The 24,818-nt window shown below is 37.8% G+C and overlaps 1 protein-coding gene across 2 annotated transcripts in view; it reads right to left on the minus strand.

The window, feature by feature from the left end:
• Positions 1–1,218: 1,218 nt before the first annotated feature.
• LOC149162740 (Alg9-like mannosyltransferase family) overlaps positions 1,219–24,818 on the minus strand; it is a 117,388-nt gene continuing 93,788 nt past the window's right edge. Inside the window, exons 4-10 of one of the 2 annotated variants that reach the window (XM_089437359.1) lie at positions 21,951–22,055; positions 21,526–21,818; positions 21,132–21,413; positions 2,337–2,535; positions 2,083–2,234; positions 1,776–1,959; positions 1,219–1,659 (exon numbers count right to left, since the gene is read on the minus strand). In XM_089437359.1, coding sequence (XP_089293485.1) covers positions 1,579–1,659; positions 1,776–1,959; positions 2,083–2,234; positions 2,337–2,535; positions 21,132–21,413; positions 21,526–21,818; positions 21,951–22,055 — 1,296 coding nt within the window. In that variant the 3' untranslated portion in view covers positions 1,219–1,578. Of the gene's footprint in view, positions 1,660–1,775; positions 1,960–2,082; positions 2,235–2,336; positions 2,536–21,131; positions 21,414–21,525; positions 21,819–21,950; positions 22,056–24,818 lie in introns of those variants that run through there. The other variant, XM_089437360.1, reaches the window with a different exon arrangement.

A 24,818-nucleotide genomic window follows, 5' to 3' on the forward strand; every position in this document is an offset into this window, starting at 1 on the left:
GAAAAACACAGCAACCCTTTCAATAGAGAATTCTTTAATTCAATAGACACACATCGAAGTCAAACTTGGTCAAACTTGGTCCAAGGCTCATCCTCCTAGTCAAGTCAATCTGGCCCATGGAAAACATCCTCTGATCTTGCTTCTTCAATACTTCAGAAATGCCTTTTGATCTGCCATAGAAATATTATTTGCTCCGCCTCAGAAATAACCTTAGCATGCCTCAGGAACAGCCTTTGCATGCCTCGGGAATATCTTCGTTCTGTCTCATAAAGTATCTTCGTTCTGCCTCAGATAGTAGCCCTTAGAATAGGCCAAACCACAGAGAGAAAGATACCCAAATTGCTTGCCTCAGACCATGTGAGCTTCTCTTGTGCACAAAGGAGGACGTAATGTCATATGTTTATAGTCTTTTCATGGAGTCGAATAGGTGTCTTTGCCGGAGCCGCCTTGAAATCATGATGAGGTCGACTTGACTAGGAGGCGGCCACCCTTACATTTTTGGAACCAAAACTTTAATTTTAAAAAATCAATTTTTTTCTTATGTAAGTCACAATGGGACTTTGACTCAAAACATTTTTTCTCTTTTTTTTTAATCATTTAAATAAGCTTTACAAGTTCATAATGACTTAACCATACATTATGAAAACCGACCATAGTTACAAAAATTAACACATGTAAATTAACACATGTTTGCATGGTCATCAGGGTCAGGCAGATTTTGTTCTCGTGTTTGACTCAAGCAAGATCAATTATTTATAATATATATACTACGCATTTTGAAAGGTCTCCAATAAAAAATTTATGTAAGCAATATGAAAAAAGTGATTAGAAAAAAGTTAATTGTACACTGAATAAATTACCTGCACCCAGAGAAAAGATGGGTTCCTTTTATACTCATAAACCATGTCTGATCATCTATCTGCATAATACTGCATAAATTCAGCCATTATAATTTATTTTGCTTGTTATACATTACATGCCCATGTAATACTATAATTTCTAACACTAAACAAGGAAAGAGTGCAATTATGGAAATAAATCATGATCTTTGAACTTGGATATTTTTAATTTTTTAATACTTACCTAGTTGTCAGCGATACCAAACTTCTATACAAAGTCCACACCTAACACCATAATCTGGACTCTGCATGTTACTATTTCAATGTTAACATTAGTGAAAAAGATCACCGCAATCACATCCAATCAAAGAAAATAGGATGCACAATTGAAATTGGTATATTTCAATATACAAACTATTGCAAAAAGAGTTGAGCATCATGAGAAGGATGCAAAAGCAATCTGTCAAATGAATCCTTCCCATGTTTGCAGACAAATGCCATCGATCTCCCTGGCATTTCTTCTGTTTTTTCTAAAAGTTGTAATCCACCTTACCAAAAAGAGATAAACATTACAATAACTGTCAACATTTACCTCTCAGAAAAATTAATTATAACAATTGGTTATCCCATCTAATTTCTGACAGTGCTGTTCCAGTGTTATAACTTCTCAAGATGTTTCATAGTAAGGAAGTGATAACTGGATTAAAAAAGGGTGTATTGCCATAGTTCAAAAAAAAAATTAAACAGTTCGCTGATAAACAACAACATATCCTTGTAGCTCACGATCAACTGGAAAGTGTGCATGAAAGGATCTCTGAACCTGCTACAATGACAAATTGATCAGCATAATTCTGCAGATAACTTAGTCCTAAAAAGGAAAATTCAGCAGCAATAAAATCCAAAAGACTATGGTGTACTAAAGAATATTTACACCACCTGTACATAGCCATGCAATGCTAAAACTTCTCTCAATTGCACTGCCTGAGAGTCGAACAACACTATATGACTTGGTAGTGGCAGACTACTAAACATGTTCAACACAAAGCCTACTGGATCTCTCATGAAACGGTCTGATTCATCTATAAGCTCCTCTGCGTTATTGTCAGTGTCACTGTCACTTCTGAATTCCATTAAATAAACCAGAAACAGAGTTCAGACAATAGGGATTAGTTCAAGAACTGACATTCAAAAGAGAATACCTCAAAATAATACAGTAATAGAAAATGTAGCCTAACAACCTCACCTTGGGGAACAATCCAGGAAGCGCATGGTTAAATTTCGGTGTAGTGAAGCATAATATGGAGTTGCATGGCATTGCATTAAAAAAGTCACACTCTGCACTTGATGTTTGTCTGCTTCCCTGGCAAGAAAAACCATAACAGCTTCACTCCCTCTCTGTCTGGGGCAAATCCCAAAGTCAGATGCAGCAAAGCTGTACATAGATCAGTTTTTGTTGTTTCTGAAAATCTTCTCAAATCATCAGAACAGAACAAATACCTGATGTACTAAACTCGTGTACAAAGCTGCTGGAATATTTGTTATGAGAAGGCCAAAGACCATAAAATACTTCCACGATGACGACTTTTGAGCCTTATCCGACTTTCCTAGATTTCTTTGGGGAAAATCAGGTTTATCTATCTCAGCCAATAAGTATCCACTAAACATCAAAGTAATTGGCAGCACTGGCAAAACAAACCTGTCAATGAAATCCATAAAAACCCAATAAATACAGGAAATAATAGGTTGCTGAAAGTCAGGAGTAATCTTAACGAGAGTAGCTCAATGTAGATAAAATCGGAAATTTTGTTCATTTATTCTCTTGGCCAACTAATCTCCTGCACCTGAAAATAAAACATGTACAAGGTGTGATTTTGAAGTTCCCTTTGCCTTTTTTCAGTTGACATATCCGAATTTTTGAGAGAAAAAACTCAGGATAGTTCAAGGGAGTAAATTTGGTCTTTAATCTGCATCATATTCTGCATTTTTGTATTGAAATTTAAATATAATTAAAAATTGACATATAATGCTTGCTAATTTGTTTCCCCATTTTTCCCAATTTTCAGAGTTAATAAACTGTGTCTATCTTTTCCACATTGAATCAGCATATAAACCTGAAGTCGGGGAGAAACTAGGTTGGGAATAAATCTCCTCCGATGCATTCTTTTGGGTAATTTTCCCATTTTTTAAAGACTATGTTACAAACATTTGATATATAAGAAAGATGCATAAAGGATGAAACATCCGTACATGATAACAACAAAAAGCTAGATGCTAGTCCTCAGATTCTATTATTTAGACAGTCAACTTACAAAGTAATATGCAATATTAATCTCTTTTTATTTGAGAAATTGAACCTACTATTTCTCATTATAAGCTCAGTAATGGACACTATTACTTGCAGATTACTTATAATAGTAGTGAGTAACGTGTGCACTTTCAAGGAATAGTCCTTCTGGCTGTGATGTGCAGTTATGATCAGGGTCTATTGATTGCAGGAATGTCTTTCAAGCTTTCTTGTGTTGAAATTTGGCGCAGCTATGGGACGAATTTCCCCATAGGAATCCAAAAACCCCAAATGAAGCCCATCGTGCCCCAAAGAGAATTTATATTGGTCAAAGGAAGAATTCGAATTGGACAAAAGAAAATATTATTTATGTTAAACACACATAGAATGTGGACAGAATATGAATGATAAAACCTTGAATTACATTTACTATTAACATGACATACATTTATATTACTTTCATATGACCCTTGGTTTTGTATTCCAAGGTCTTTTGGACTCCCTTAGACTGTTCACATTTCATCACACCAACCCTTAGCGGATTAGGTGTCCAACATTCCCCCCCCTAATCTGAAGGGGTATATACGAGTCCAAGAAGAGAGCTTTAATATAAAAATACAATAATGCATGACAGCAATAAGCTGAATGTGCTCTCTGAGATGATGGCATAAGGTTGGAGAACTCGAGGTCTCACTCGGCGATGGTTTAAGGATTACCACCAACACTGGAACGCTTAGTGCAGTTCCTGGAACTCTTCTAAATCTGGCACGAAGCTGAGGTCTTCTTCTAGAGGAAGTGTCCCTAATTCTTTGAAGAAGGAGACCTTCAACCTTCAAAAGGGATGCCTACAACCTGTAGTGGTTTAAGGATGACCACCAACTTTGGAACACTTAGTGTGATTACCGGAACTCTTCCAAACTTGGAAAGAAGCTGAAGTCTTCTGCTAGAGGAAGTGCTCCTTAATGTTTTGAAGAGGGAGACCTTCAACCTGGACAATAGGTGTCTGCAACCTGCGGTGGTTTAAGGAAGGCCACCAACCAAAGGCATGCTTAGGGGCTTCTGTGTCTCTAGCTACAACTCTGAATCTGGGTATGGTTATCTCTGGTTGTAGGCTCCGGCAGCAGGTTCAGGTTGTAGCTCAAGCTCGCTTGATGTGGCTTTGAAGCTTGTATATGACCATCAATTCCCCCCTTGTCAGATACAAGGTGAGAAGATGAAGAAAACTCAACTACAAGACTTTTCAATATTCGAGAAGAAATATTGTGCCATGAGTGAAATATCTTCTTGGTTGTTGAAGCACACGGCCAAGAAGCAATCCATCCAAAGTGAATCTTTCTTCTTGCAAGAGGTTTGTTTTTGAAGCATTTGTTTGAAGAATGAGTGCGCTGACCACAATGCTTGCACGGGTAAAGATCAAAACAGTGATCTTTCACATGGCCAACTCGATCACAATGTTGGCATTTGAAAACTTTTGGTTGTGGATGTGGAGGAGCAGAATCTAGAACAAGTAAAGGTGAACCGCCATGAAGAAACATAGCACTTTGAAATTGAATGGGCTTGGAATAGTTTTGAATATGAAAGGACACCTCCTTGTCATATCCAAGACATGTTCTGTGATTGTTGTTGACAAGCTCTTCCCAAGGTCTGATGATGGACTTGGGAAGTGGAACCTGAATATTTACATCGACATGCAAATATGCTACTTCATTGGGCACTAGATCTTAATCAACTTCATATTCTTGTTGTTGATGGGAGTCTGTCTCAATCTTAAACAAAGGATTGTTTTGAACAAAAACAAGTTCAGAATGATGTCTATTTTGTTGTAGCTCTTCTTGCTGAAGTTGTGACTCAAGCTGCAAAAAATCAATCTTTTCTTGTGCATGTTGTAGACAAATTTTAATATTGGAAAGAGAGGTTTTGTTGATCTTAACCATCTCATCAACAGTGGAATGTATTAGATTATTCAGTAGTTTTAATACATCATCCATTCAATCCATTTCAAAACAATATAATCAGAGGAATGGTGTTGTCTTCAACTACAAATGCACCTATAAAATGATAAATAGCTGCAACTATTAGATGAGTAGCAAGCTACCAACAACACTGTGAAAAATTAAACCAAGTCACTGCAACATACAATGCAATACCAATTTCAACGCAGCAAATGACCCACTGCTTCAATGCACTCACTTCTCAAATTATTCAAACTACTCACACTGCGAAAAAGAAGAGCCAAACTTCACTAGAGATCACTGCTTGGGACAGAAAAATATATTTATATAGAAAGAATTTGTTCTGCTACAATTTAAAGGCCTGGAATTGGGAATTCAAATTTCAAGATTGCAAATAGCCCCCACGAATAACAACATTGTTTGGGACTAATCTACAGAGATCAACTTGTTTAGGTAAGCATGCCACACCTACACAAATGACTTGCCTTTTTTTTAATTAAAGCATGATATTCATCCTCATCGGGCACTAATTTTGCAGATTCAAACTATGTGAACCCCTATGATATACCCTTCCATATTCCTTTACAACCCTCCAATGACCATAACAACTTACCAGTTCATGGTTTCTTTATTTTGCAACACGGTTTGCATTCAATTGCAATCTAGATGTGAAGTCTTCCAATAGACCTACATTAACCAATGAGTCTCTTGCGACAAATGTAAACGCCTTGTCCATGCGAAAACAATGGCATCACTCTCCTATGGAACGCCAGCTTCATGTTCACACACATATGACATGGTTTGGTTCAAAGCACACATCATTCCACGCTCACCACACCACAACACCAGTTCAACATACCCATCTCACTCCTCACTTCATTCAATGCAGAGATCCAACTCAGCACTCCAATCAACACAGAACATAGATGCTTTAGACATTGGATGAGTTTCTAGACAATAGAAATGGACTACGAATGAGCACGAGGATGGGAATATAGGCACACAAATCAAGAAAACATGTAGAGCTTTATACTACAGAGAAATTGTGGGAGAAATGTTCAGGGAAATAAACATTCTTGCCAAACACAACACTCCTCCTCCTGTTACAACACATATGAAATAAACACAGTTAATCCATCTGGTTGCGAGGGTCAGATAAGTTACCAGGGAAATAGAAGGGAGCAATTAGCAAAATTTATCCGATGACCTGGTGTTTAAGATTTTATCTCAATTGCCTGCTCACTTTCATCCCAAAGTAAGGGTTGTCTGCATTCATTGGAACTCCTCCTCCCGTGATGCTTTGCAAAGAATACAATGCATTCTTCGATCCCAGGCTTCTTGATTCAATTCTGAGGGACTAGAGAAACTTGCATTACAGAATTAAGATGCAATGGTTTAGGCAAAAACATTTAAATTATTTGTTCCCTAAAGACCAAATCCTTGTGGATAGTTGCAAGAGCATCTACCTCTATTATAGCAGGCGAGACAATTGGGATCTTTCCTTAGGCAATTTGGCTACAAGGACTTGCAGACAACTTCCTCGTCCTGTCAACGTGGACAAGAAACGGGAAATATAAATCTCTTGGAGATTTACGATTCAGATTCCAATGCATGTACTAGGGTTTCTGTGACAGTTTTGTCATCCATTCGACCTCGAAAAAGGAGTATCTATTCCAAAGGAAAGGTTTATTGGTTGAACCTATCTGTGGATCTCAAGTATCATATGGAAACATTTATTGTTGCAGACTGGCGTTGGACGGAAATTAGATTGCCTGAAGAGTGTCGAGATTTTCACGGATTGATGTTTCCTTCTTTATATGAATGAGATGGGAGTGGTATTCCTACAGAAGGAATTTCATCGTGTCCGCATCTAGAAGTTAAATAAACGCAAAGGCGATCGAGAATGGTGTCAGCCAATTGATATACAGTACCCAAATAACATGATCTTATCTAAGGTTGGAGCAAACAATACTGGGTGGACAATAATGTCTAACAGGGATGGCAAAGCTCAAGTGCATAGGAGCGTTAGGTTGCTAGGGAAGATAAAACGCCCAAGCCAGAATAGGAATTGTGAGATGGAAGAATTGTTAGACGAAGGATTGGGAACATTTTTACTCAAGAGAGGAGTTGCATTGTCAGAGGCATCTAAATTTGTGAAAATTTCTAAAAATAAATTCTATTACTGCAGTAACTGATTTATTTCACCTAATTATTATTCCCAATAAGTTACTCATGAAATCCCTTCAATAAACATTAAAATAAATTCTACTGCAGATATCACATCATTATACAGAAATAAATATATTCACAAGAATCAATCACATCAACACAGTTATTTTTGGACAATTGTCCCCGGAAAAACCCAATGCGGGAAAACCAGTGCAGCAGAGGAGGGCCTAGCAATCTTCAGCAGTAATCGCTTTTACAGAAAAATTTACATAGACACTGGGAGAAAGCACCTGAGACTTTTTCTCCGAGACTTTCAACACCCTGGAGAGCTTCCTTTCTCCACTGTGTTAGCCCTGCATCATTCTACGTGGCTCTACGCAGCTCTGGTCCCTCTCTGCATCATCCATGTGTCTCTCTGATCTAAGTCTCCCTCTACGTTGTTTCTCAGAGTCCCTATGTCACTTCTTCTGAGCTCCCTAACTGTTGCTAATCCCCCCTCTTCCTCCACCCTGCAACTCTCCCTCTGAAATCGATCTCCTCTTTGAGAATCGATTTTCCCTGAGATACTGAGTATCTGCTGGTGTATCTCCAAATGACCCTCAAGTCTTCTCTTATACTTTTCCTGTTGATGAATCAACAGTTGAAATTAAAGCTCTAATCAAAGGCTAAGATTAAAACGGACTTGATCCTCGTCTCTTAGAAGCTTCTCATCCTTGTTTTTATTAATACCCATTAATATTTTTATTTTCCTAAGTTTAGACTTAGGAACCCATTAAAAATATTAATTATTTTAATAACTCCTCATCCGGATGGAATTTCTCAAAACGATTTCTAGGTCTTCGAGATCTCATGTGCCTTAGCCTCTCCACCAATTTTCATGGCTAGAGCACATCCGATGCTACCACAAATCAACAAAATTTAGCTCTAACAACCTCACTATGGCAGAAGATTTCAAGTAACCGTGGAATGGGAGGACGCACAGTCTCCCAATTTCATTCTTCAATGCATTTACGCAATATGGTTATTAGTCCAACGCAGAGGACAGAGTATAATGGCAGGAAAATTTTTGGCAGACAACAAATTTTAGTGGAGTGTTAGGATCCCTATGGACAGGGGCACAATGAGAATGCTCAAATTCTAGCATATAGGATAGAGACAATAGGGCAGAACTAAGAAACACAAAGATGCCATAAAACCAGTGGCTCAAACAAGATTGAGCAGGTTAGAAACATACCTAATTTGATACCATGTTAAACACACATGGAATGTGGATAGAATATGAATGATAAAACCTTGAATTACATTTACTATTAACATGATATACATTTATATTACATTCATATGACCCTTGGTTTCGTATTCCAAGGTCTCTTGGACTCCCTTAGACTGTTCACATTCCATCACACCAACCCTTAGCGGATTAGGTGTCCAACAATTTTAAAGTGGTTGAGTCTCCTCATATTATTATATTGCATGACAAATTTATTTGTGCAATTCACCTAAATATTTGGCAAATATATTTAAAAGATATTAAGAATAAAATAGAAGGTTCTCTTCCAAGTCGACCTCACCAAAAAGGGCTACAATGGCACCAAGGGCACCTCGTTGATTTATATAAATAAAACCTTATAGTTTATGGTTTGGACATGTTGATTGGGGTATCATTAGATGTGTTAGCCATGAAAATTGGTGGAGAGGCTAAAGCACATGAGATCTCCAAGACCCAAAAAGGGCTTGGGCAGAGTCTAACCGGTTTGGGAGATATTAAAATAATTAATATTTTTAATGGAGTTCTTAAGTCTAAACTTAGGAAAAATAAAATATTAATGGGTATTAATATAAAATTGGGTTAGAATGGTCCAAAAGTCATGGATCAAGCCAAATCTAATCTTAGTCGTTGATTAGAGATTTAATCTCGGTCGTTGATGGACCAACGAGAAAAGTATAAGAGGAGGCTTGAGGGTCAGTTGGAGAACACACCAAGAGAGATCAAGAACTTGATTTTCTGGGGCAGGGTTTGCTGAGGAAATTGAGTGAGTGATCTGAGTTGCAGCTGAGGGGTAATGAATACATAGCAGAGAGGCAGAGTTAGTACCAAGAGGATCAGCGCAGAGCTAGGAGAGAGAAGTAGAGCTAGCTAGAGGCCACGCAGAGGCAACCAGGAGCTGCACAGAGCCAAAGAGGGCCAGCGTGTGAGACGCAGAGGGTCCAAGGGCTGACGCAGAGGCTCCAGAAGCTGAGCCCAGAGAGGCTAACGCTGGGCCAGAGAGGTTGACGCAGTGCCTAGAGGCATCACTGGGAGCATTTCGTGGGACCAGTGTTTTGAAAACAGGCTGGCTCGGAATTGACTCAGCCGTGTTGGTCCGAGCCGATGCCCAAAAAATTGACTCGACCATGGAAACGGTTTGGTCAGTCGGGTCGGCATTAACCTGGCCGGCACGGCCGAGTTAGAGACAGCGGCCCACAAAACCCGTAAACAACGATTTTTTTTTTTTTATTTTGGGGGACTCCAAACCAGTTTTTAGTTTGCCTATTTGGTCTTTGGGGTCCATTCCCCTCTCCTAAACCCTATTTAACCCACCCAACCCCTCTCATTCTCTCACAGCCATCTCATGCATTTGAGTGAGAATTTCAGTGAGAGTTTGTGAGGAGTTGTTGAGTTTGTTTTTGGAGCAGCAGTGAGGAGTCTTGGGCAAGCATTATAGCTGGAGTGAGGAGCTTCTTGGGCAGCCATTTGGAGCAGCATTTTCCATTGAGGAGTTGGTTCCTTGGAGCAAGCTTGAGAAGGCAGTGTGTGCCTGGAGGTATTTTTTTTCACTTGTAAAAATTTGTTTTTTCTTATTAAATTTTATGTGCAAATCTGGAAATCTTGAAGAGTGTTTTTTGTGAAAGACATGAACATTGAATCAATGGTTTTTTTTTGTTTTCATTTTCAGATTTTTTGCTTTCATTTCCAAGTCAAAGAATGGCACCTAGAGTGAAAGATGTTGCTTGGGCATATGTTGAAATGGTTGATAGTCAAATGCATTCCAAATTTTGCCATATGAAAATTAAGGAAGGTCCTGGGGGCATTAACAGGTTGAAACAACACTTGGCGGGGATTAGAGGCCAAATTACTCCATGTACCTCACTAGAAATTGGGGAGATTATGAAGGATTTGTTAGCCAACTTTGAGAAGTTTAAAGAAGATAAGGCTAGGCAAAGAGGCTGAAATTGGGAGGAAAAGGAATATACAAAAAATGATGGCTACCAACCCCCATTTGATTTTGAGGGTTCTTCATCTATCCCTTGTACTGATGCATCCAACCCCTTTCGATATGTTCCTCCCTCTTTTGAGTCTATTCAAGAAAAGGGAAAGGGTAAAATGAAAAAGGGTGATATGAATATCAAAATTTATTTCACTCCCTCCTCTCCATCAGATGCACATGGTTCTCAAGCTAGTAGAAGTCATATGCAGCCCACTTTAGATGACCATTGGAAGAAAGAATTGAGGGAGACTGCTTGTGATTACATAGCTATATGGTGGTATGATGCAGATATCCCCTTCAATGCTTCTCGTTCACCATATTATGAGCCTATGTTTGATGCCATACATGCTGCTGGAAAAGGCTTCAAAGGCCCTACTATGCATGAGCTAAGGGGGTACTGTTTGCAGACAGAAATTTTCCCCATTAATGAGTATTTGAAAGATTTCAAGGACTCATGGGCAAGAACAGGATGTACCATCATGTCAGATGGATGGACTGATCAAAGAAACTGTATCATCATAAAGTTTCTTATCTTCTGCCCACAGTGAACCGTGTTTCTAAAATTAGTTGATGCATCTGATAAGGTAAAAGATGGGCAATTTTTGTTTCAGCTATTGGATGAGGTTGTTGAGGAGGTGGGGGTAGCTAATGTTGCTCAAGTCATCACAAATAATGCCTCTAACTATGTTCTTGTTGGTAAACTGTTAGAGGAAAAACAAAGAACCATCTTTTGGACCCCATGTGCTGCACATTGCATAGACCTCATGCTTGAGGATATTGGCAAATTAGATTGGGTCAAAAACATTGTAGATCATGCCAAAAGCATAACAAAATTTATATACAATCCTGATGAGGAAACACACAAGGGGCAGGGATATTATTAGGCCTGCCATCACTCGATTTGCCACTCATTTTTTGACATTGCAATCTATGCTTTCACGACATAGAAACTTGCAAAAGATTTTTTCCGGTGAAAAATGGAGTCAAAGCTAGTGGTCTCACAAACTGGAAGGCAAAGAATTGAAAAAGAAAGTTAATGAAGAAATATTTTGGAGAAAGGCAGCAGAGATTGTGAAGCTTGCTGAGCCACTGGTTAAGGTGTTGCGGTTGGTGGCTGGGGAAAGATTGGCTATGGGCTTCATTTTTTGAGGCTATGGATCAAGCAAAGGAGCAAATAAAGAGGGCATACAAGGATAAAGTGGCTAAGTATGGGCCCATTTGGGCAATCATTGATGAAATATGGAACAATCAACTCCATCACCCTATACATGCAGCTGGGTATTTTTTGAACCCACGGTATCATTATAAAGCTAAGGCGACGGGAGCTTTGAGGGGGGAGGTTAGAGATGGATTGATTGACTGCATTGATCGCATGATCCCATTGGAGTGTGATCAGCTGGAGATACACCGACAGGTCACAACCTTCAGCAATGCCTCAGGTACCTTTGGGAAGAACCTAGCAAAGATTGCAAGGGAAGCAAATGAGCCAAGTAAACAAAAATTTCAATTTTCAAATTCTTAATACTTATTTTGTTAAATCGTTTATAATTTGAAAGTTGGATATAATTTGTAATTTTGTTGAGCTAACTCATTACACTCCTATGTTTTTTGCAGCACAATGGTGGGAGGCTTTTGGTAGCCATTGTCCTGAATTGTAGAAGTTTGCAATTCGTATTTTGAGTCAAACTTGCAGTGCTACTGGGTGTGAGCGCAATTGGTCTATCTTTGAGAGGATTTACACATAGAAGAGAAATCGTTTGGATCAAAAACAGTTAAATGATCTAGTATATGTCCAATACAACCTCCGGCTCAGGCACAACCAATTGCTGAACAAAAGACCTGATTCAGATCCCATTGTGTTGGAAGACATTGATCCAACATCAGATTGGGTAGTGGAGAGTCATCCAGCAGAGTTTGCTTCTGATGAGGATATGGATTATGAATTACAGACGATAGCATCACTCGAACATAATGTTCAGTTGAATGCAGATCCTGATCCACTTGTACTAGCCTCAACCTCAGAGCCAGCAAGTCCTCCAGTTGCAGGCACTTCCTCTGCTCAGCCACGACAGAAGCACATATCTCGTCTATCTCAGCTTGCAACTGTTGCATAGCCTGCTAGTGCTACTGCTACCAGTTCTACAGTTGCAGTTGGAGATGATCATGAGGAGGGGCCCCCTGTCTGACTCTGTTGATGATCCAGAGATTGATCCACATGATCTTGGCTCCTCTAGCAGTAGCCAGTAGTACTGGTCACAATTTACTTTTGTTGTAGAGGCCATTTCTAGCCTCCTTGGTTATGTGTTTTTGTTTTGATCTCTATATCATGATCATGTATGTATTGGACAGTGCACTGGGTGCCATTTTGATATAATGGATATATTCATGAGCCTACTTTGATCATATGTCGTCTTCTATCTACATTCTAATGCTGTGTGTCTGGAAAAAAGAATGAAAATCTTTAAAATTATGTTTTTTTATAATAAAAAAATAAATATTTAATGTATTTTTTACAACGACCGAGTCATTGAAATCGAGCTGACCGAGTCGATACCGAGTCGGAGTCGGAGTCGACCCTCGGCCGACTCGGAGTTTTAAAACATTGTGTGGGACAGACTGAGAGCTGGAGAGTCGGATAGGGTGACAGAGTCCCTATCAGAGTGATGCAGAGCAGCAGAAGTTGCATAGTTGTTGTGGGATCGTTCATCCAGTGATTTAGCCAGAATATTTGTCTCTAACTAAGAGGTACTACTGTCGAGGGCATTCTCTGTTGGGTGAGCCATTTCTGGCACCCAGGTTGTATTCTAAAATTGCATAATAATAAAACCCTCTTAATAGCTGCATCGGTTTTCCCGCATTGGGTTTTCCCGGGGACATTAGTCCAAAAACAACGGTGTCACTTGTGTGCTTGTTTACTTTCAATTGATGATTTGTATGTGTTGATATTGTACTTGTATTTATTTTCAGTATTTACATGGTAAATAACTTGTTAAGTAATTGAACAAGTAGGAAGAAATAAATCAGAGAGTACATGAAGAATTTCTAACGGGTTAAACTTAGAAATTCCAACAGGACATGGCTCTAATGCTTAAACAAATAACTCGCATCTGAGATGGATCGTATCTAAAATAACTCGTATTTGTAAAGGCTCGGATCTGTGATGGCTCATATATGTGATAATTTGCATCTGTGATGGATCATATCTAAGATGGCTCGCATTTGTAAAAGCTTGGATCTGTGATGGCTCGCACTCAAATATGTGGATTGCATCACTGTGGCACGAATATACCTTGTGGCTCATGAATTGTATCTAAACTTTGTCGCACAAATATACCTGTAACTTGTGGATTGTATCTACACTCTATGGCATGCTATATAGGGCAGGCATTGATGGACCGCATTTAATAGTGGTTTACAATAGTTTGCATTACACATAGTGGCAGTGACATCGCATATGTCTGTGGTCAGTGGAATCTGATATGTTTGTGACGAGTACAATTATAGTGGCTCGTTTTACAATTACCTGGGCTCGCATAAATTATTCATGAGGCTCACATCGTATGATGGTTCATAGACAAAATTGAGTAGCTCGTATGTATACCTCTGTGACTCGCAATCTACAACAGTAAGGCACGTATCTTTCTCTCTATGGCTCGCTACCATTCATTGAGGATCGCATTACATTTTATGTGGTTCGAACGATTCTAAGGCTCGCATATTTATGGTTTGAACGTTCTAAGGTTCACATAATTTATGTGGCTCATTTTGTACTTTACACATTACAATGGCTCACTATATATACAATAACTTGCATTTGATAATTCTAGACAGTGCACTGTACTCCAATGATTCATATTGCTCTTAATATGGATCACACCTCTCTATATGGATCTTATCTCTTATTGCGGCTCACATACTATATATATATATATATATATATATATATATATATTACCGTGGCTTGCACTAAGATTTCTATAGCTCATATGATTATCTCTTAGATTCACATTAGGCTCGCATTCTCTATCTTTGTATACTATATCTTATGGTGTATGGACAGTTACTTTGAGTGACAGCAAGACAGAGTGTTTTGATAGCAATGATGGGTATTTATTACAATGGTCTATGGGACAGTGAGACAGTGGTATATTCGATTATAAGACAGTAACATACATATAAATGACAGTTATATTTGGTGTGACAGTATATTAATATGACATTTGGTTTGCCAGTATATGTATGACCTTATGACAATGCCTATGTAGATGACAGAGATAACACACTTTTGATGACAATGACGGCATTCCCTTGATGACAGTAGTGACCTTCATGACAGTAATGATGACACTTGACAGTGAAGACTCTTGATCTTGATGATTGCAATGACATGGATGATGCAACTTGAGACAGTGATATGATAGTAGCTCTCCTGGACTTGTTTGATTGTCGGAGATCAGATCGTTGAGTTCACAAATGTAGTTCTGAAATGACTTGGGTTGGCCCTAGGAGACCTGATGTAATTGATATTGTACTTTGTATCTCAATTGAACAATTGATGAATATCTAACAGAAGAAGAATTTAGTTGGCTTTTCCCCCTTGTGGGGTTTTTCCCTAGTCGCTGACCTAAATCCTGGTGTCTCTATTGTGTATGTTTTTCTTCTATTGTTCCTTTATTGTTTCATTACATTATTGATGTTATTGTTCTCTCTACATAATTGCTAATGATAATATGATGTTATGGGATGAATGTAATGTGAAAATGTTGAAAAGTTTATAAATGCAATTATCTTCAGCAGAGAACAATATAGCCCTAAAAATTAACATCTTGTGCATTGAGATTTGGTATGATGACATGAAATAATCATAGGAATGAGGAATGCAGTTCTTGTTAGATGTTTACATGCATCAAGATTCAGTGAGGTTAACCCATGTGTTTGTGGCCTATAGATTATTATCTGTCACCAATGAAACATATGGAGTAAAAGTTATGCAGTCCAAACTAGCATTGCCGGCTAGATTACTGACTCACTATCTGTTAAAATTGGCAACTAGGGCCAAACTCCATGTGGGTCTTCTTATTCATGGCAGCTGATATTTTTCTTGGATTCCTCTCGTCGAGAGGTGTAGGATTGATTTAAAGATCATCTGATTCCGACATGTATTCATGGAGATATTAATTTATTTGTGTTATGGGACAATTCTTCAAGGTCGGCCAGCAACCAAATTGCCCCTGCTTGTCCTCCATGTTTTAGTATAAATAGAGGTGCCTTGCAAGTCATTTTAGACACACCTCTTGTGGTCTCTTCCACTCCACTTGTCTTTGGGTTTTGGAGGGAGGAGAGATCCTAAGAGTATACGCTGCCCTAAGAAGAAGATGCTCATGGAGAAGCTTAAACACTACTGTTGACCACTACGTGTCAACTACCCATAGCAGTACACCCCCTTTTCTTCGCAAAAGGGGCAACACTGGATCGACATGTCCGTGCCATTCGATTGTCATCATCAGCCCGATCATATTTATGTTGTAAACCCAATCTGCATGTGTGAATTGTAAATAATCTTAGCAGAGTTGAGTCATGTATGTAAATTGCCTAGGTGGACCTAATTTTCTAGTGATAATCTACATTCTGGAAGGTTTTTTGTCTCACCGATCCATGATCGGCAGAGTTTTCCTTCAACCTAACCCCAAAGCCGGAATGAATTTTGTCATTAGAATCTTAGGGGAATCCTAGTGCGTTGATCTGCTAGATTATATTTGGTCGCAAAACTGGGTGGTCTATGAGGGTCTATGTCAAATGGGTTTTCCCCCTTGAGATGTAAAATTGTAAAAGTCATGATATAAAGTGTCTTGAGGGTTAAGAAATGTTTTAATCCCCTCATAGGTCCTAAGTCCTAGGTGATTTTTCCAAAGGCTAAGTTCGAGGATCCATTTAAAAATAAAAATTGAAAATTGAAAAAAAAAAAAAAAACAATAAAAAATTAAAGTTATAAATAATTAAGAAATTAAAAAAATTAAAAATTAAAAAATATATATATATATAATTAAAAAAATAAATAATAAAATAAAATAAAAACTTAAAAATAATAAAATAATAATATTTTTGAGTAAATAAATGCAGAATTTCAATTTTTTAATGCATTAAAAAATTCGACGGATGAGATTAAGAGATATCTTGATCCTCATCGACGGTCGAGATCCTTTTGACGTGGATCACTCGAACTAGCTGTTGGGAATTTTTCCTTTAAATAGGGTGCTAGGGGTCATTTGAGATCAGATTGGATCTAAGAGTCTGGTGCTAAAGAAAGCTCTCTTGTAGTCATTTTTTTGTGCAATAAAGAAAGACTTTGGGGCTAAAAATCTTGCTGGTGTTACTCTTCTGGAAATGTTGTAAGATCTTTTATTTTTCTACATAATTTTATTTTCAGTCATCGATAATAGCTTGATGAAGATTGATTCAGGCACAGGTATCTTGTCTGATCTCTAGGGTTTGAATGATAGTTTAGATTCTGAAATATAATGGCAGGTATCTCCATTTGATCTGGATTTCTCTATCGTTTTTTCCCTCTATGTTAATGATTGATTTTAAGCTGTGCAGGAAATCCTTTTTTCAGATTACCGGCGTTAGGGGAAGTTCTCGGCTGAACCAACCAACTACCAGATTGTGTTTTCTGAAAGAGCCCAGCCAATTCTTGATCCCGAGCTTATCATTTGAAATTTTTTATGAATGCATGCGGGGTTTTCTAAAGTGTCTCACATTAAAATTAAATTCTGATAATATTACTGTGATTATTGACAAATTTGGCTACTAAAGAGCCTTATATCTGTAAATACTATAAATTTTTAGCTGATTTAGGGTTTCAATTTTGTTTCTGGCACATTTTACTTCTCGGTGTTCTGTGTTGTCATTGCAGGTTGCAGATCTGAGAAGAAATTTTTTGTGTGTGAAGCCAGATCTGGCCCCAGAAAATAGCATGTGCAGGGGTGTTTATTTCAGATCTGGAAATTTTTTGGGATTTTCATCAGTTAAATCTGAAGTAGGGCAATTTAAAATTTTTATTAAAATTGCTTCAAGGGTTTCTGGGGCACAAATCTGCTTGCTTCTCTTGTCTGATGCTGTGTTGAGGTTTCTGGAAAGTTTCGAGTGTCCTTGCGGTGTCTACTATACCCATCGCCCTCCTCACTGTACGCTAGCATCAGTTGTTGTTCTTCAACGTGCCGCTCCAGCTTCATCCACGCAGCTCTACGCATATCCCGCGGTCTTCAAATCTGCTAGCAAGCCTCTGTTTTCACACGCTCTCTTCTTACTTGTGTACTCTCTTTCCACGCAGCCTTCACACTATTCACCCTCGCTGCATATGCTAAACGTCTCAGACCTCCACGCTGCCAGAAAATCTTAACCCTCTCCAGCGCTGCCTCTTTTTTCCTTCATGCATTTGACGCTCCTCCCTCACGCAGATTGCAACTCCGCGTGAAGCTCCTTCCAACCCTCAACTATATCCGCTGCCAATCCAAATCGAACCTCCTTCTCACTCCCGCAGCTCCATTCGCCTTCACGCACCTTTATCATCCCTCATCATTGTTTGCAGCCATCTAGCCTACTCAGAATCGAATCCCCTCGAGCTGCTCTCCATCCATCACTGTCGTCTTCCCTTTCCACCTGCATGCAGTCACCTCTACCATCGAAACTACATGCGTCGAATTCTTTGTTCTCCTCCCGTTGATCACCTGCACACACCAAGCAACAATGAATACGATTTTGCTTCAGTTTTATCTATATGTCTGCTAGTTTACGTTTTAGGTTAGGGTTAGCGTGTGATTTTTATTTTTCTTTTAGTTTTGCGTATTTAAATTTCAGGTTAGTGTTGATTTTTTTTAAAAGCTTTAAAAAAAATAAAAATTGGGTTTGGTTTCATTTTAATTAAAAGCATAAAAAAGAAATTAGTTTTATCTTATTTATTTTTCCTTTTGTTTCACTTTGTTTTGTTTCACTTTGTTTTTGTTTTTGTTTTGATTTTAAATTTAAAAAAGAAAGAAAGAAAAGAAAGATTATAAAAATAAAAATTTCTTAGGCTTTTTTTATAGTTTAGATTTTAATTTAGAGTTAATTTTCGTTTATTTAGGTTTTATTTTATTTTTCTTAGCCTATAGTCTGAATGTAGTTTAGCTTAGTTTAAGTTTGATTCAAAAAAATTAAAAAAAAAAATAGATCAATTAAAAATAATAATAATAATAATAATAAAAAATAAATTTTCATTAAAAAGTTCAAAATTTTCTTTTTACTTTTTAGTCTTTAGTTTAGATTAGATTTTATTTTTTAGGATTTAAGTTTAAAATATATATATATATATATATATATATAAAAAATATTTTTGAAAAAGCTTACCAAAAAATTCGAAAATTCTTTTTTTGGAGTTTCTTATGGTATTTATGTTCCATTTCTCTATAGCTAAATGCATTTAAATGTTTATAAGTTGGCTATGTGAAAGTGGTAACTGGTTAGCATTTAAATTTTATGATCATTCAAAGCATTTAATTTTTCTTGAAGTTTAATTGCTGGAACATCATTAAGCCATTGAGCATTTATCGATCATCTCGCATTTGGTAAAAGTTAATTTTTGTTTGAGTTATTTGATGGTAAATGATTGTTAATGAGTTCATATTTCTGCAACATCTGATAAATAATCGTTTAATCATTCATTTCATAAGGCACTGGTCCATTAAATTAATAAAATCAATTAAGTGCTTGTTTCCTCTCGTGTCTCCCAACCCAACTGTTTCACAGTTGGTCATTCATTTTCCCATAGGGTCTACCCCCCTTAGCCGTGGGAGACAGGCTTAAACGGAGAGATCAGGGATCAGAGTGACAGCCCCCGGTCTAAGCGTTGTCGTGATAATCTGTGCGACAACAACTACCATAGATAAGGCTCTAATACACAGTCATGAAGGGTAACCTGAACGCTGTCATGAAGGACAACTCTTAGCCCCAAACGCAGGATTAGCAAGTGACACTAATCTGTTGTTCTAAGCCGCAGTTCTAAAGGGAATTTTAGACTCAGTCAAGGCACTTTGAGAAGCCTATATACGTTGCCCTAGCTGTAGCTCACACAGTTAGACGCAGTCCAAAAGAAAGGATATACAATGTCCTAATGAAGGATGATCATCACATCAAGGAGACCTTCCTACGCAGTCATAGGAGAAGCCTTATCACATGTATGGAGATGCACTAGGAGCAGATCGGTGACTAGGTGCAGTCATAAAAGGAAGCCTAGCAGCAGTAGTAAAGACTGTTGTTCTAAGGCATGATTTAGGCATGTTTGGGAGCAGCTGTCTCTATATTAGAGGACTGAGGGAAAAGCTGTTTGCATGGACCTGTTGAAGGAGTCTGCAACTATAGCCTAGCTGCTCTGCTAGGCTGTAAGCCATAGCAAGCAGCTAAGGCTGGTATGCATTGAGTGTAAATAGTTGCAGCATATTAGATGCAGTATATTGGGTGCAGCATAGTGTAGCATGATGAATGGTGCAGTGTAGTGCACAGTGACAGTGGTGCAACATAGTGCAGCATGATGAATGGTGCAGCATAGTGCACAGTGACAGTGGTGCAGCATAGTGCACAGTGATAGTGGAGCAGCATAGTGATGATTAGTGCAGCATGTTGAGATGCAGCATAGTGCACAGTGATAGTGGAGCAGCATAGTGATGATTAGTGCAGCATGTTGAGATGCAGCATAGTGATGAGGAAGTGCAGCATGATGGGTGCAGCACAGTGATGATTAGTGCAGCATGCTGAGATGCAGCATAGCAGTGATGGGTGCAGCTCAGTGATGGGAGCAGCACAGTGATGAGAACAGCTCTGTGATGGGTGCAGCATGATGATGGAATCACCTTGGAGGATCAGTTGAAGCAGTTTGCCTTCACCCAAGTTCTGATCGGCTACCTCATGTGTTATCTTATTAGTGAAGATCTCTGCTCTTGTTTTGTCAAGTCAAAATGTTGACTTCTGATGTATATGTACTATCTCTCTCTCTCTTCTGAACTACTGAAGAATATAAGAAGAATTGATCAAGGGTTTCCCCACATTGGGATTTGTCCCTGGCTGGCGCCACATCTTGTGTCCTCTTGTCTTGGCTTGTCTTCTGCAATTTATGTTTATGTTCTATCTGCATTTTACTATCATGCTAAATGTAATTGCTAATCTGGAATTGATATTGAGTTAATATTTAAAATTGAAGTAAATTTGCTCTCAACGTAGAACATACCTAAAATTAACACTATCTCATTTAGTTTCAAAAATGTCAAAAATTTACATTTTTCTGACCACAGTGGTTGTAAGTAACTTGCATTTTGTTTAAAAAGGATAAACTTCACATCTGGACTTATCTTAATCTACTCTAGGATACCCCAAAGGGTGAAACAAAAAAATCTGCTCCAATAATACTAAACAGATATCACCACAAGAAACAAGAAGTAACTTCTGTCAAACTGGGTCACAGTGTCTCATTTTCCATGACTTTTCTATTACGTAGGCATCTTGTGAAAAATTATAATATATATCCCGAGTAAAGAATCAGAAATACATTTCAACCAAGTAAAGAATCAGAAATACATTTCAACCAATGGTGTAGATACAATAAACTAACCTGAATTCTTTGTGACCAAGGAGACTATAAAGTCCCAATACCCATCCAATCAGTCCAGCTAGCCGCCATTCTTTTGACAGCCAAACACCTGCAACTGAAATGGGTAGGAACGTATAAACTATTGCTGGAAAACCCTGTGTGAAGTACCAATGCCATGGGTGGGTTCCATAATAATCTCCACCAGCAGAAAAGAAATTGAATTTCAAAAAATTCAGAGGTACGAAGATCCATGAACCATACATCCAGCAATCCAACAAACATGTCGCAATCAGAACAATGGTCCTGTCATGGTAAAATAAATAATAGAGTCATCACAATCTTCTCAGAAACGGAAGTATCAGCCTTCTAGAAAACATTTTAAACAACAAATGCTTCCAATTTTTGTCAGCCATACCCTATGGGAAGGACATCAAAAATAAGAAACCTTATTTTGTCCTTTGTCTCATAGAAATGTAAGATGCCAATATACAACCACACTATTGCACTCGTAGGTCGAATAGCACAAGATAATGCTGCAAAAAACAAAGCTAATTTTCTTGACATGGGAGAGTCGCATGCTTGACTAGAACGGAAATTATGACATGGCCAGTAAAACAGAGATACAGTAATCAACACTGTCTCCAAGCTATTTGATAGTGTTCGAGTAATGCAGAAGAACATAAACCAGTTGGACATCTGACAAAAAAGCTGATTTTTTATGAAAGTTAAGAATCTCTATCTCAATGAAAGAAAATTTACATCCTATATCAAAATCCAAATTAAATACTAGGTCAATGCTGTGCTCAAACAACAACATGTTCACATGTTGGAAAAGGATACTGCCCATCGTGAAACATGCTTGCCAAAAATACGGTCAGCTAGCTTGTACAAATAGAGATCTCCAATTGCAGCAAATATTGACTGGAGAAGCCGAGGAGTCTTTGTCTACAAGAAGGAAGAACAGAAATCTCAACAAAAGTTCATCATGTTGTTAAACAGAATTAATCAAATTATTTACATTTTATTTCCAAGGAATGCTTCCCCACATTCGACTAGTGCCCCTAACCCAGGGAGATCCGCACTGGGCACCTGCTGACACAGAACTAGCCAAATGCCCAACATTGGCAACAAACAGTTGGAATCAAATTCTTTACATACAAAACCAATAAATTGTATCTCATGTTGGAATCCCAGTTAATAGTGTTTAAAGCATCGTTCAAAAGCTTTACAGAGTCCATAATTTATTTCAGTGACTAATACATCCTTTATTAAATTAGCAAAAGAGAAACTAATACATCAAGGATGGATGTTATACTTGAGTTACCTCTTGATTATAATGTTGTAAATAGGACAAGCTTGCTGCTGTCCACAAATCTTAAAATCTGATCTATAATAAAAAAATGCAGAAAATTCAAATTTGGAGCGAGGAAAGGACACCCAAGAGTGCCAAAAGGCACTTAAAAGAATAAACCTTGGATGGTTTTGCTAGGGCGATGAATATAACATGTAAAATCAGCCCACATATGATTAAATTTACAATCTCAATGATAAATAATCATGCAATTAGCTCAAACTTGTAAAAGGAGGTGGTGAATCCCCCCTAGGGTTTCACCAAAAATCTCCAAAATGAAATACAAACACAATTAAAAATTTACGAGATGCATTTCACTGCCTGATTTTGTTAAATAAGTTTTATAAACAATCTAAGCATGAAATATAAGCTAAGGTAGCGTTAGAATGCACCTTTTAGGGTTTCACTAATTTTGATTTTCCTTCTTGTAGTAAACAACTTTAATCAGCGCACAAATTGTTAGATAACACCTTGATGCACAAATCTATGGAGCTGTTTTGCCTTATAGGGTTAGAATTAATCAAGCATGAACCATGGGACAAATATATCTAGAAAGATGAAATAAACCGTTAGCATTGCACTGGACAATGGATAAATATTTTTTGAGGTATTTTTATTTTATATTTTTCTGTATTTTTATCTTTCGCAAGACAAGAAATAAAATATTTTGGTTTTTAAGGTTTTCGGTTGGTTGTTGGAAGTAAGCTTATTACATTATCTCCACTTAGTGCTTATGGGGTCAAATAAAATGTCCCTCTCAAATTTGGTTATTCAATGTTTATGGATTTAAAAAAGAGATTAGGTTCTAAAGACCAAATAATCCCTTGTCTAATCAAGACAATCATGAAAACCAAGGCCCTACAAGAAGAGTTTCCTTAAAAGGAATAGCCTTCACCAACAAGATCAACAATGGAATGGAAAAGAATACTTAAAACCCTTGTCAAGGAGCATAAGCCAAAGTTTAAACAAAACAAAAGTTTGAGCACTTGTTAAACCAATGAAGGAAAAAGTCAAAGAAACAACCCTAGACATTCTCCTTCCAGGTGGCAAAGATGCCCTTCAAATGGATTGATTTTGCTAGCTAGTAGAAGTCTTGAACATACAAATATATCTTCAATGAACCAAGAAAGAGAGAATCCCAAGGAGGTTAATACCAAAAAAGATCTTCTATTAATGGCTTACGAAAATGATCTCCACCAATTCACAACAATTTGGAATGAGAGAAAAGCCTTTTTTACGGATGAGGCTTCGAACTCCTTCCCATTTTTATTCTCTAAAACGAGGTGAAGGAAACATATGAAAGTGGATTGCCATCCACACAATCAATGAAACTAAGTCAAAAATAAGAATATGATGCCACGTATGCACAAAATCCTCATTAGAAGAGAGACGACATAAAACGCTCCAAAGGGGGTGGCTCCTCCAAAACAGCACCATAAAATCCTCAAATAATGCTCATTAACCTTCAAGATATGTCTCAATTGAATGTCCATGACCATACCTCAAGTCAAGGCACCTCTATGAAGCATGAAAGTGACCCTTCATACCATAAAATGGGTCATTAAACCCCCAAAAAGCAAAGTGACGTCCAAATGAGTGAGGTCAGCCCTCAAGTTCAACTCATTAATCTTCAAGTTGTCTTTAAGCTATGTCCATGATCCAAATTGGATCCTAGAACACTCTATAAGTTTTCATGAACTCTTTAAAAATCATGCCAAAGTTTCAAGAAACGTCAAAAGAAAAGGATACTCACCAAGAACCAACCCCGGAGAAAGAAGAAATGAATCCGACCATATCTTATAATGCATTCGTCGGAATTACCACTCCTCAAACTGTAAAGATAGAAGGACATATCAAGAAGAAAAAGGTAATAGTGTTGATTGATTCGGGTAGTACCCATAATTTTATTAATTGTAATATAGCCAAGGACTTGAATTGCTTCCTAGATCCAGCACCAAAGTGTCAAGTGACAGTTGTAAGTGGAGGAACCATAAATTGCTCTGGAAAGTGCCATAATATCAAGCTATCCATGGGAGAATATGTATTGAATAGCCCAATGTTTTCCGTTCCAATGGGTGGTGCTGATGTTGTACTAGGAGTCCAATGGCTACAATCCTTGGGTACAATAGCTTTTAATTTTCAAGAACGTTTTATGAAATTTTCTTCGGAAGGAAAGGAAGTTGAATTAAGGGGTATCACAGGGAAACCAGGAAAGATAATCAACTCTGACGGAATGACAAAGCTTCTAAAGAAAGAACAATGAGGCGTAATTGCACAATTATGTTCGCTAACTGTTCGCACATCAAAATCATGTATTTCTCCAGATCTCCAAAAAGTCTTGGACAATCATTCCAAGG

Source organism: Pinus tabuliformis, chromosome 5_2, assembly GCF_031772625.1.
Source record: "Pinus tabuliformis cultivar Carrire ecotype Pingquan chromosome 5_2, CPIR1, whole genome shotgun sequence".
Taxonomy (NCBI): domain Eukaryota; kingdom Viridiplantae; phylum Streptophyta; class Pinopsida; order Pinales; family Pinaceae; genus Pinus; species Pinus tabuliformis.